This window comes from Rhinoraja longicauda, chromosome 25 (genome assembly GCF_053455715.1).
Source record: "Rhinoraja longicauda isolate Sanriku21f chromosome 25, sRhiLon1.1, whole genome shotgun sequence".
NCBI lineage: Eukaryota > Metazoa > Chordata > Chondrichthyes > Rajiformes > Arhynchobatidae > Rhinoraja > Rhinoraja longicauda.
Window position 1 is genome coordinate 4,604,827 of NC_135977.1, and position 11,939 is coordinate 4,616,765.

Consider the following 11,939-nt stretch of genomic DNA (forward strand, 5'->3'; position numbering starts at 1 on the left):
TTCGGCCCTCCAAGTCCGTGCCGCCCAGTGATCCCCGTACATTAACACTACCCTACACCCACTAGGGACAATTTTTACATTTACCCAGCCAATTAACCTACATACATCATTATAGATAGGCATTAAAGTCGTCGTACTAGTTTCACTGTCATCCTGTTGAGTTTCACTGCCTGTATAACTCGTTATCACCTACCCCACAGCCAACAATGGACCGTTGTGGACTCCACTTTTCCTTGATCATCGTTGCATTTTGCATATCTTTCATTCATTTGTTCTATTTAACTTTTATATCTATCGTTTCCCTTTCCCTTGGCTCTCAGTCTGAAGAAGGGTCTCGACCCTGGGATAAATAAAGTTCTATCGTATCGGCCCAAAACGTCACCTATTCCTTTTCTCCAGACCCATTGAGTTACTCCAGCTTTATGTGTCTATCTGCACCTGCAGTTCTTTCCTACACTATTAATCATCATTATTTGCTTATTATTATGTTGCCTTCGTGAGATTCGGCCAAGTGCAATTTGCCTGCAGTCCCGACTCGAAACGTCACCCATCCATGTCCTCCAGAGATGCTGCCTGACCCGCTGAGTTACTCCAGCATTGTATGTCTACCTTCTCCAGAGATCACAAAATGCTGGAGTAACTCGGCAGGTCAGGCAGCATCTAGGAGAGAGGGAATGGGTGACGTTTCAGGTCGAGACCCTTCTTCAGACTCATCTCCAGAGATGCTGCCTGACCAGCTGAGTTACTCCAGCATTTTATGTCTATCTGAGAACCACAATCACAATAATACTTTATTTTTGCAACATACGAGGAACTTCATTTGCCATCCAGTCATAACAATAAAAAGCAACAGGACACACAAAATACATGTTAACATGGACATCCCCCACAGTGACTCCTCCACATTCCCCACTGTGATGGAAGGCAATAAAAAGTTCAATCTCTCCCTCCTTTGTCCTCCAGCGGTCGGGGGCCTCGAACCTTCCGTTGACGGGATGATCTTGACTCCCGTAGCCGCCGGTGGGACTTCCTCGTCGGGGCGATCAAGCTGCTGCATCGGTGGGGGGGGGAGGGGGTCTCAGCTCCCCCCCCGCCGGGCGATCTACCCCGGGTCAGGACCAGTCGAGCCTCGTGCAGCTTGGAGCTCCCGACCGGTCTCAAACCGAGACTGCGAGCGACGCCATGTTAAGTCCACAGGCCGCGTTGGAGCGTCGATCCCAAGCAAGGGATCGCCTGCTCCGATGCTAAGTCCACGCCCCGCAGGGGCTCAAAGTCAATCCCAGGCAAGACCTCCAGCTCCATGATGTTAGGAAAGCAATCGCATCTCTGGCAAGGGAAGAGATTGAGAAAATAATAATAATGATAATAATAATAATGCATTACATTTGTATAGCGCTTTTCTAAAAACTCAAAGACGCTTTACAGGCTTCACTAAAACATAGAAAAAAAAATAATAATAAGTAAACGAACAGAAAAGGAAAAATAATGTGAGGTGACGGTCAGTGGTTGAAGGCAGTGCTGAACAGGTGAGTCTTAAGTGATGTTTTGAATGTGGTGAGTGAGGAGGAGTCTCTGATGGTCTGAGGTAGGGAGCTCCAGAGCAGCGATGGAGAAAGCCCTGTTCCCCCCAGGATCTGAGTTTGGTCCGGATGGGGGGGGACAGGAGGTTAGCAGCAGCAGAGCGGAGGGTACGGGTGGGAGTGTGTCTGTGGAGGAGGTCAGTCAGGTAGGATGGGGCCAGGTTATGGAGGGCTTTTGTAAGTCATGAGGAGGATTTTGTACTAGATTCTCTGGGGGATGGGGAGCCAGTGGAGCTTGTAAAGGACAAAGAAAAGGTTTCTCAAGTCCACCACCACCATCGATCACCCATTCACATTAGTTCTGTGTTATCCCACATTCCCATCCACTCTACTAGGGGCAATTTACAGGGCGCAATTAACCTACAAAGCTGCAGCTCTTTGGAATGAGGAGATGGGGGAGGGGTACCGGAGAAGCCGGGGGAAACCCTAAGTGGTCACGGGGAGAACGTGCAAACTCCACACAGAGGGCACCGGAGGGCAGGGTGGAACCCGGGTCTCTGGCGCTGTGAAACAGCGGCTCTACCCGCTGCGCCACCGCGCCCGCCCGCCCGCTGTGGGCAGTGAGGGAGTAGATCACTTTCCTGCTGATGCTGGTGAACATGTTTCTTGTCCCAGGCTGATCCGCTCACTAAACTGAAGGAATACATGAAGGAGAACCGACTGCTGCCAGAGCATTTCTTGGACACATTCGATCTCTTGGAGAACAGGCCCATCAGGATCCGTAAATTCCAAGATGGACTGAAGGTCAGTGTGTCACTGCGTCCTGCACGACCAAAACACAGGTGCTCCTCGACTTACCATGGGGTCACGTTCCGATAAACCCATCGTCAATCGAAAATAGTGCAAGTCGAAAATGCATTTGATACACCTAGCCGACCAAACATCATGGCCTCCTAACCTACCCAACATCACGGCCACCTAACCCAACCAACATCACAGCCACCTAACCTACCCAACATCACAGCCTAACCTACCCAACATCACGGCCACCTAACCCAACCAACATCACAGCCACCTAACCTACCCAACATTACAGCTTAACCTACCAAACATCACAGCCACCTAACCTACCCAACATCATAGCCACCTAACCTACCCAACATCATAGCCACCTAACCTACCCAACATTACAGCTTAACCTACCAAACATCACAGCCACCTAACCTACCCAACATCACAGCCACCTAACCTACCCAACATCACAGCCACCTAACCTACCCAACATCATAGCCACCTAACCTACCCAACATCACAGCCACCTAACCTACCCAACATCACAGCCACCTAATCTACCCAACATCATAGCCACCTAACCTACCCAACATCATACGCGTGGCTGCTCCCAACCGTGGCTGACTGGGAGCTACGGCTCGCTGCCGTTGCCCAGCATCACCAGAGAGGGTCATACCACATAAGACTATGGTGGCTATGATGTACAGGGCCCCAGTGAGACCGCACCTGGAGTACTGTGTGCAGTTTTGGTCTCCAAATTTGAGGAAGGATATTCTTGCTATTGAGGACGTGCAGCGTAGGTTTACTAGGTTAATTCCCGGAATGGCGGGATACACTGGAATTTAGAAGGATGAGAGGAGATCTTATCGAAACGTAAGGGGTTGGACACGTTAGAGGCAGGAAACATGTTCCCAATGTTGGGGGAGTCCAGAACAAGGGGTCACAGTTTAAGAATAAGGGGTAGGCCATTTAGAACTGAGATGAGGAAAAACGTTTTCAGTCAGAGAGTTATGAATCTGTGGAATTCTCTGCCTCAGAATTCTCTGAATGCATTCAAGAGAGAGCTAGATAGAGCTCTTAAGGATAGCGGAGTCAGGGGGTATGGGGAGAAGGCAGGAACGGGGTACTGATTGAGAATGATCAGCCATGATCACATTGAATGGCCGAATGGCCTCCTCCTGCACCTATTCTCTATTGTCTAAGACACTGGCAGTCTGAGCAGCGGACCTCTCTGCCAGTCTGGGAAATGACCGGGAAAAGATCCAAATCCAAAATTCGAAGTATGGTTTCTACTGAACGTGTGTCGCTCTTGCGCCATCGTAAAGTCGAAGCATCGTAAGTCGAAGCATCGTAAGTCGAGGAGCATCTGTACAGTGAAGCAGTCCTTCTCAGAAACTCCGCCAGTGTTTAGTGTCTATAATGTTTGTGAGGCAATTAGACAGGCATATGGACAGACATATGGACAGACAGAGGATAGAGGTACACCGACCGTCAGTTCAGTTTCAGTTTGGTTTATTGTCACGTGTACCGAGGTACAGTGAAAGGCTTTTGTGGCGTGCTAGCCAGTCAGCGGAAAGACAATACAATCGATTACAATCGAGCCGTTCATGGTTTAGATACATGATGAGGGGTGTGCAGGGAGATGGCAAGAGCGGAGCTGCGGGATATGGAGGAGACCCTAGTGAGAGCCTCATCTATAATGGAAGAGGGGAAGCCCCGTTTCCTAAAGAATGAGGACATCTCCGATGCCCTTGTATGGAACACCTCATCCTGGGCGCAGATGCGGCGTAGACGGAGGAATTGGGAGTAGGGGATAGAGTCTTTACAGGAAACAGGGTGGGAAGAAGTGTAGTCAAGGTAGCTATGGGAGTCAGTAGGTTTGTAGTAGATGATGGTCACTAGTCTGTCTCCTGTAATGGAGACGGTAAAATCTAGAAACGGTAGAAAGATGTCAGAGATGGTCCAAGTGAATTTGAGAGCAAGATGGAAATTCGTGGTGACGTTGATGAAGCCAGTGAGTTCTGCATGGGTGCAGGAGGTAGCACCAATGCAGTCGTCAATGTAGCGGAGGTAGAGTTCGGGGATGGGGCCAGTGTACCAGGGATTGTTCGACGTACCCGACAAAGAGGTAGGCATAGCTGGGGCCCATACGAGTGCCCATAGCTACGCCTTGGATTTGGAGGAAGTGGGAGGAGTCGAAGGAGAAGTTGAGGGTAAGAACCAGCTCTGCTAGGCGGAGGAGAGCATTGGTAGATGGAGATCAATTGGTTCTGCGGCCGGGTAGAAATTGGCTGGTTCTGCGGTCATTGGAATGATGGAGTAACTCAGCGGGACAGGCAGCGTCTCTGGAGAGAAGGAACGGGTGACGTTTTTGGTCTAGTCTGAAGAAGGGTCTCGACCCGAAACGTCACCCATTCCTTCTATCCAGCGATGCTGCCTGACCTGCTGAATTACTCCAGCACTTTACGTCTATCTTCGGTATATACCAGCATCTGCAGTTCGTTTCCACAAATAGTGTTGTCACTCATTTTTTTTTTTTTTTAATGTTATGGTGGTTTGGCCAATTATTGCCGATCCCTCGTTGTCCTTGCGGCTCTGTTCCTCAAACTAATCCAGTATTTTTTGTTGAACGGACTCCCACAGCTCTGTGGGGCATGAGGCACAGGCAGTCGTTGAAACAAAGAACTGTAGATGCTGGTTTATACCAAAGATAAACGCCAAATGCTGGAGTAACTCAGCCGGTCAGGCATCATCTCTGGAGATAAAAATAGGTGACGTTTCCAGTCGGGACCTTCTTCAGACTGAAAACATCTCAGGGGAGGAAAGACCAGGACAATAGACAATAGACAATAGACAATAGGTGCAGGAGGAGGCCATTCGGCCCTTTGAGCCAGCACCACCATTCAATGTGATCATGGCTGATCATTCTCAATCAGTACCCCGTTCCTGCCTTCTCCCCATACCCTCTGACTCCGCTATCCTTAAGAGCTCTATCTAGCTCTCTCTTGAATGCATTCAGAGAATTGGCCTCCACTGCCTTCTGAGGCAGAGAATTCCACAGATTCACAACTTTCTGGCTGAAAAGGTTTTTCCTCATCTCAGTTCTAAATGGCCTACCCCTTATTCTTAAACTGTGGCCCCTTGTTCTGGACTCCCCCAACATTGGGAACATGTTTCCTGCCTCTAACGTGTCCAACCGCTTAATAATCTTATACGTTTCGATAAGATCTCCTCTCATCCTCCTAAATTCCAGTGTATACAAGCCTAGTCGCACCAGTCTTTCAACATAAATCTCATAACCCATATCCTCCATTCCCTGCATATCCATCTGCCTCAGCTTCAGCATCGTTAAAAGCCTTGACATGGTAAGAAATCACAGCGGGTGCAGAATGAAATCGTGTTTAATGGAATGAATGAGGCTGAACCAGACTTAATGTCTTAATGATATCATGATTCAAAATTATTCTGTTTCAGAATGCCAGAGTCCCCTTAAACGATGTCGAACTGGAAAAGCTGACTGAGTTATTGGACAAAAAAAAAGTTGGAGAAATTGATCTCGGGTATAAAAAAAATAATAACTTCATCTATATATTATTCAAACTCTCATCTTGTATGTTTGTGGATATATTTGTTTGTGGGTGTTTGGATATATTTGTTTGTGGGTGTTTGGATATATTTGTTTGTGGGTGTTTGGATATATTTGTTCCCGAAATACAGCCAAAACGGTATACGATAGCGCAACAATTTTAGGCCCACTTTACTCACCATTGGCCTGCAGTTCAAATGGTTGTTATATTTTAAAGGTTTTTCACTTTTTAAACTTTAAAAATCACTTTTTAAACGTTAATGTCCACTTTCCCTGCCCGTCAGCCGTGCCTGCACAGTAATACCTCCGGGTTCCACGTCACAACGGGAACCCAACGGGTCCGCACCTGCGCAGTTGGGGCCCGTTGATCTGATACTTACGTAAGATGGCCGCCGAATCCTCACGTGCACTGTTGGGGCCCGTTGTTCTAATACTTACGTAAGATGGCCGCCGGATCCGCGCCCGCGCAGTTCGGGCCCTTTGATCTAATACTTACGTAAGATGGCCGCCGGATCCGCACGTGCGCAGTTGGGGCCCGTTGACCTAATATTTACATAAGATGGCTGCCAGATCCGCACGTGCGTAGTTGGGGCCCGTTGACCTAATACTTACGTAAGATGGCCGCCGGATCCGCACGTGCACTGTTGTGCCCCATTGATCTGATACTTAGGTAAGATGGCCGCCGAATCCTCGCATGCGCTGTTGGGGCCCGTTGAACTAATACATAAGATGACCGCCGTATCCGCGCGAGCGCTGTTGGGGCCCGTTAACCTAATACGTAAGATGGCCGCCAGATCCTCACGTGCGCAGTTGGGGCCCGTTGACCTAATACTTACGTAAGATGGCCGCCAGATCCGCGTGTGCGCTGTTGGGGCCCGTTGATGTTGAGGGGGGTTGGAGTGGGGGAGGGGAGGGTGCTACACCAATGCAGGGGAGGTTTGGACCCGACGGGTCCACAGCAGCCAGTAGATTCCTAAAATTCATGAATAGCAGAAAACCAATTAGCTGCAAGGCACAATAATGTTACAGCCATAGCCATTTAAGCATGTAATCCCTGTTACATGCTGATTATCAGTGGAATTTTGCAGGATGTTATCAACAGCACCTTTTGCAAGAGTCTCTAATCAATATAGTTACATTACCCATCGTTAGAACTGCTTCCATACTTTTTAGCCACAAAACTGAAAAAATAAAATGGGGTAAATTGGCACAATGTGAATCCCAGTTATCGGGTGCAGTGAGGAAGAATTTATTTTGTGTATATTAGTTGGTTTACCATCCAGGCACGTGTGAATAATCAAAGGGCCCAATAAATCAACATGAATTAACTTTAGAAACAAGGAACTGAATGAATGGGAGGTCATGTTGCAGTTGTATAAGACGTTGGTGAGACCACCAGGGGGCGGAGATGAACAAGGACCAGACGCTCCAGTGTCTTCATCAGGTGTGATGTCAGTGCCACCGGCCTGTAGCTGTTGAGTTCCTTCGGGTGCGGCCTCTTTGGTACCGGTACCACGCAGGATGTTCTCCACAGCTGTGGAACTCTCCCCAGTTTCAGGCTGAGATCGAAGACATGCTCCACTATCCCGCACAGCTGGTCTGCACAGGACTTGAGGAGCCGCGAGCTGATGCCGTCCGGACCAGCCGCCTTCCTCGCATTGATCTTCCTGAGCGCATATCTCACCTGGTCTGGGGAGAAAGACAGATTGGAGCACAGGGGCTGGGTGCTCGAGGGTGCTCGAGGAGGAGGGGGTGTGGAGGTGGGGGTGGTGGGGTTGGGGCAGGAGAAGCAGTAGCAGTGGGTGGTGACTGTGACCCAAGTGCTGTGGGAGGGCAGATGGGGCAGCGTACTGGACGTGCAGAAAAGGGGGGCTGCAGCAGGGGTGACTGGACCGGGGGAGGGGTAGGTGACTGATCGAACCTGTTGAAGAAAAGTTCACCCACTTCTGGTCCCCAATGGCCCGGGAGCCATTCATTCAAATACTGGAGTGACGTTTCAGGACAAGACTGAGAGTAATCAGCAAAGTTAACACTTTCCCTTGTTTTTATTTCAGTGCGTTGAGTGAAATGCTCCTCAGCAACTCCAAGTAAAGCCAGTTTTAAGAAGATGCCAAAATGAATTCCGTTATGGAGCCTTGGAGTCTTATGAATTTGCCTGCAAGGACATGGAGGATTAGCACTGCAGTGCTCCAGTCTATTCTCAGTGCCAGACCTAACACTACTGATGTTTACCAATGTCTTTTGCTCTCCCCCCCCACCCCCCCCCCCCCCCCCCCCCCCTCCACATACATGAAACTGACAAAAATCAAGCTGTACTTCAGATACGTAAGTGTTTAAATTGACTGAAATAAATAGTATTTTTAATATTGTCCGCACAAGATGTTTTGTCCGTCAGTGATCTTGTAAGAAAATGGCCCATCTTAGTTGAGTTGTTTTTTTAGTTTAGAGATACAATGCGGAAACAGGCCCTTCGGCCCACCGAATCCGCACCGACCAGGTCTTTCTTTCTTTCGTATGTCAACTACAAACAATCAAAAGTGGCAATTGGTGCTTCAGACTACCGTGGTTGATGCTTTGCTGCAAGTTTTGCCAGTTCTGTAGAACTACCCAGGGTGGACGATGAGTAGTAAAGCAGCTCCCACCCCACCGACCAGGTACATGGATAGGATGGAAGATAGACACAAAAAGCTGGAGTAACTCAGCAGGGCAGGCAGCATCTCTGGAGAGAAGGAATGGTAGACTACGGGTCTCGACCCGAAACGTCACCCATTCCTTCTCTCCAGAGATGCTGCCTGTCCCGCTGAGTTACTCCAGCTTTTTGTGTCTATCTTCAGTTTAAACCAGCACCTGCAGTTCCTTCTTACACATGGATAGGACCGGTTTGGAGGGATATGGACCAAACACAGGCTGGTGTGGATGGGACATGTTGGCTGGTGTGGGCAAGTTGGGCTGAAGGGGCCTGTTTCCACGCTGTATCACTCTTTGGCTCTAAGTGATCTCAGCGAACTAGTTTACTAGGTTAATTCCCGGAATGGCGGGACTGTCATATATTGAAAGACTGGAGCGACTAGGCTTGTATACACTGGAATTTAGAAGGATGAGAGGAGATCTTATCGAAACGTATAAGATTATTAAGGGGTTGGACACGTTAGAGGCAGGAAACATGTTTCCAATGTTGGGGGAGTCCAGAACCAGGGGCCACAGTTTAAGAATAAGGGGTGGGCCATTTAGAACGGAGATGAGGAAAAACTTTTTCAGTCAGAGTTATAAATCTGTGGAATTCACTGCCTCAGAAGGCAGTGGAGGCCAATTCTCTGAATGCATTCAAGAGAGAGCTAAATAGAGCTCTTAAGGATAGCGGAGTCAGGGGGTACGGGGAGAAGGCAGGAAGAGGGTACTGATTGAGAATGATCAGCCATGATCACATTGAATGGCGGTGCTGGCTCGAAGGGCTGAATGGCCTACTCCTTCACCTATTGTCCATTGTCAAAGATGAAAAGAGATGGTAGTGGGAATGGAGCCAGTCAATTATTAAAATGGATTGGATTATGTAAATATTTGAGCATCATATTTAGAGCCAATTTAGTTTTTAGTTTAGTTTAGAGATACAGCGTGGAAACAGGCCCTTCGGCCCACCAAGTCCGCGCCGACCAGCGATCCCCGCACTCTAACACTATCCTACACGCACTAGGGACAATCTTTACATTTATACCAAGCCAATTAACCTACAAACCTGTACGTCTTTGGAGTGTGGGAGGAGACCGAAGATCTCGAAGAAAACCCACACAGGTCACGGGGGAGAACGTACAAACTCTGCACAGATGGCGCCCGTAGTCAGGATGGGAACCAGGTCTCTGGCGCTGTGAGCGCTGTCAGGCAGCGACTGTATCATTGTGCCACCCTGCTGCCCGTAATTCTTTAATATTTAGAGGTGGTTTAACAGTGGCCGGTAGATTCTGGGGCTTGATCCCGGCCCGGGCGGCCGCCGTTGGTGGAGCGGGAGCACGTGGCCGCTGGCTGGGCATGGGGGCGGTGACGTCACCCTTTGTCCCTTATTTGGGAGCGAGGAAGTTGGCAACCCCTGTACTAATACGGGACGAGGGCGTGGTCCCGTACGGGGACAAACCAATTGAGCCCAAAACACGGGATGTCCCGGCTTAATACGGGACAGTTGGCAACCCCTGCCTCCGGGCAACATTCAGGTTTAGCTGGATCTTGCACAAACAGATTTCACTGCATTCATCTCTTCATGGTTTACATTTTAATTAAACCGCTGCGGGAAGTGGAAGGGGAATTAAAGTTAATTATTCCAATTTGCATCATTGCCGTAGGCACAGAGAGTTGCAGGTTGGTAATGGACCCCAGGAAAGAGAGTTTGTGGAGTGTCTCCGAGATGGATACTTAGAACAGCTTGTACTGGAGCCTACCAGGGAGAAGGCAATTCTGGATTTAGTGTTGTGTAATGAACCCGATCTGATAAGGGGACTCGAGGTAAAAGAACCATTAGGATGCAGTGATCATAATATGATAATATAAGAAAATAACTTCAGATGCTGGTACAAATCGATTTATTCACAAAATGCTGGAGTAACTCAGCAGGTCAGGCAGCATCTCTGGAGAGAAGGAATGGGTGACGTTTCAGGTCGAGACCCTTCTTCAGACAAATGTCAGGGGGGCGGGACCTTTCTACAAATTGAGAGGGAGAAGGGAAAATCGGAAGTGTCAGTATTACAGTATAGCAAAGGGGATTACAGAGGCATGAGACAGGAGCTGGCCAGATTTGACTGGAAGGGTCTGAAGAAGGGTCTCGACCCGAAACGTCACCCATTCCTTCTCTCCCGAGATGCTGCCTGACCTGCTGAGTTACTCCGGCATTTTGTGAATAAATACCTTCGATTTGTGCCAGCATCTGCAGTTATCTTCTTATATTATTTGACTGGAAGATGCCCTTCGGCTCTCTAAGCTCACTGCAGTCACCTGGATCAGTGTTCATGTTTTGTATTGGTCCTTCAGTTTTTGCCAGGGGTCGGCAACTTGTTCTGCACAAGGTTCTGGTTCTGGTTCTGGTTGACCACTGAGCAAACACCGCGTAAGTGGTTATCTATCTCGTGCAGGTCGGAGTGAGCAGAGCAGTGATTAGATTTTGAAGTGGGCCTTTTTGACCAAGTTGAGGCGATCTAGTTGCTCGATCCCCTTTTTAAATGACTGAACATCGGGAGCAGCGCGTGTATGTTGGGTGGTGACACGTTCCATTCCCTTATCGCCCTGGGGCAAAGGGAAATATTGGTAGCAACGTTTATTGAAATTCAGCGAGTTGATGATGCAGGGAACGGTATTTTGTCTTGTTTCATGGCGGTTGGTGCTCTGGGATGATGGGAGATTTGATGGCGTGTTTTTGTGGATCTCTTTGTAGACAATAGACAATCGGTGCAGGAGTAGGCCATTCGGCCCTTCGAGCCAGCACTGCCATTCAATGTGATCATGGCTGATCATTCTCAATCAGTACCCCGTTCCTGCCTTCTCCCCATACCCCCTGACTCCGCTATCCTTAAGAGCTCTATCCAGCTCTCTCTTGAATGCATCCAGAGAATTGGCCTCCACTGCCTTCTGAGGCAGAGAATTCCACAGATTGTAAATTGCAATACGTCTTAGCCTGTATTCTGCGGAGCTCTAGCGTGTCCCATCCGAGAGAGGTCAGCATATTATACACGCTTGGTTTGCGCTTGTAGTCATTACATACGAAGCGAGCTGCTCGGCGTCGTACTTTCTCCAGGGCCCCGGGAGCCGTGACTGCGGGCAGATGGCGGGCAACATCTGTCACCACATCTGGCCGGGCGGGCTGCTGAAAGCGCAGCGTGCTGGGGATCTGGCAGCGGAACTTCTTCACGCGCTCCGCGCCCACGGTGGTGCAGGTGGAGAGCGGCCGACCCGGCCACACGGCGTCCAGGGCGAGGAGCAGCAGCCGCCGCCGAGCGCGCATCGTGCACCGCGCACAGACCAGCACGAAACTTTACAGCAAAGATACTAGAGGAGCAAGATAG

At 49.2% G+C, this 11,939-nt stretch overlaps 1 protein-coding gene across 1 annotated transcript in view; it reads left to right on the forward strand.

Annotated features, from left to right (window-relative positions):
- Positions 1–8,173, forward strand: part of lrrc74b (leucine rich repeat containing 74B) — a 29,952-nt gene extending 21,779 nt beyond the window's left edge. Inside the window, exons 11-13 of the mRNA XM_078421272.1 lie at positions 2,196–2,324; positions 5,787–5,872; positions 7,953–8,173. Of these exons, the coding sequence (XP_078277398.1) occupies positions 2,196–2,324; positions 5,787–5,872; positions 7,953–7,989 (252 nt within the window). The 3' untranslated portion in view covers positions 7,990–8,173. The remainder of the gene's footprint in view (positions 1–2,195; positions 2,325–5,786; positions 5,873–7,952) is intronic.
- Positions 8,174–11,939: the final 3,766 nt, after the last annotated feature.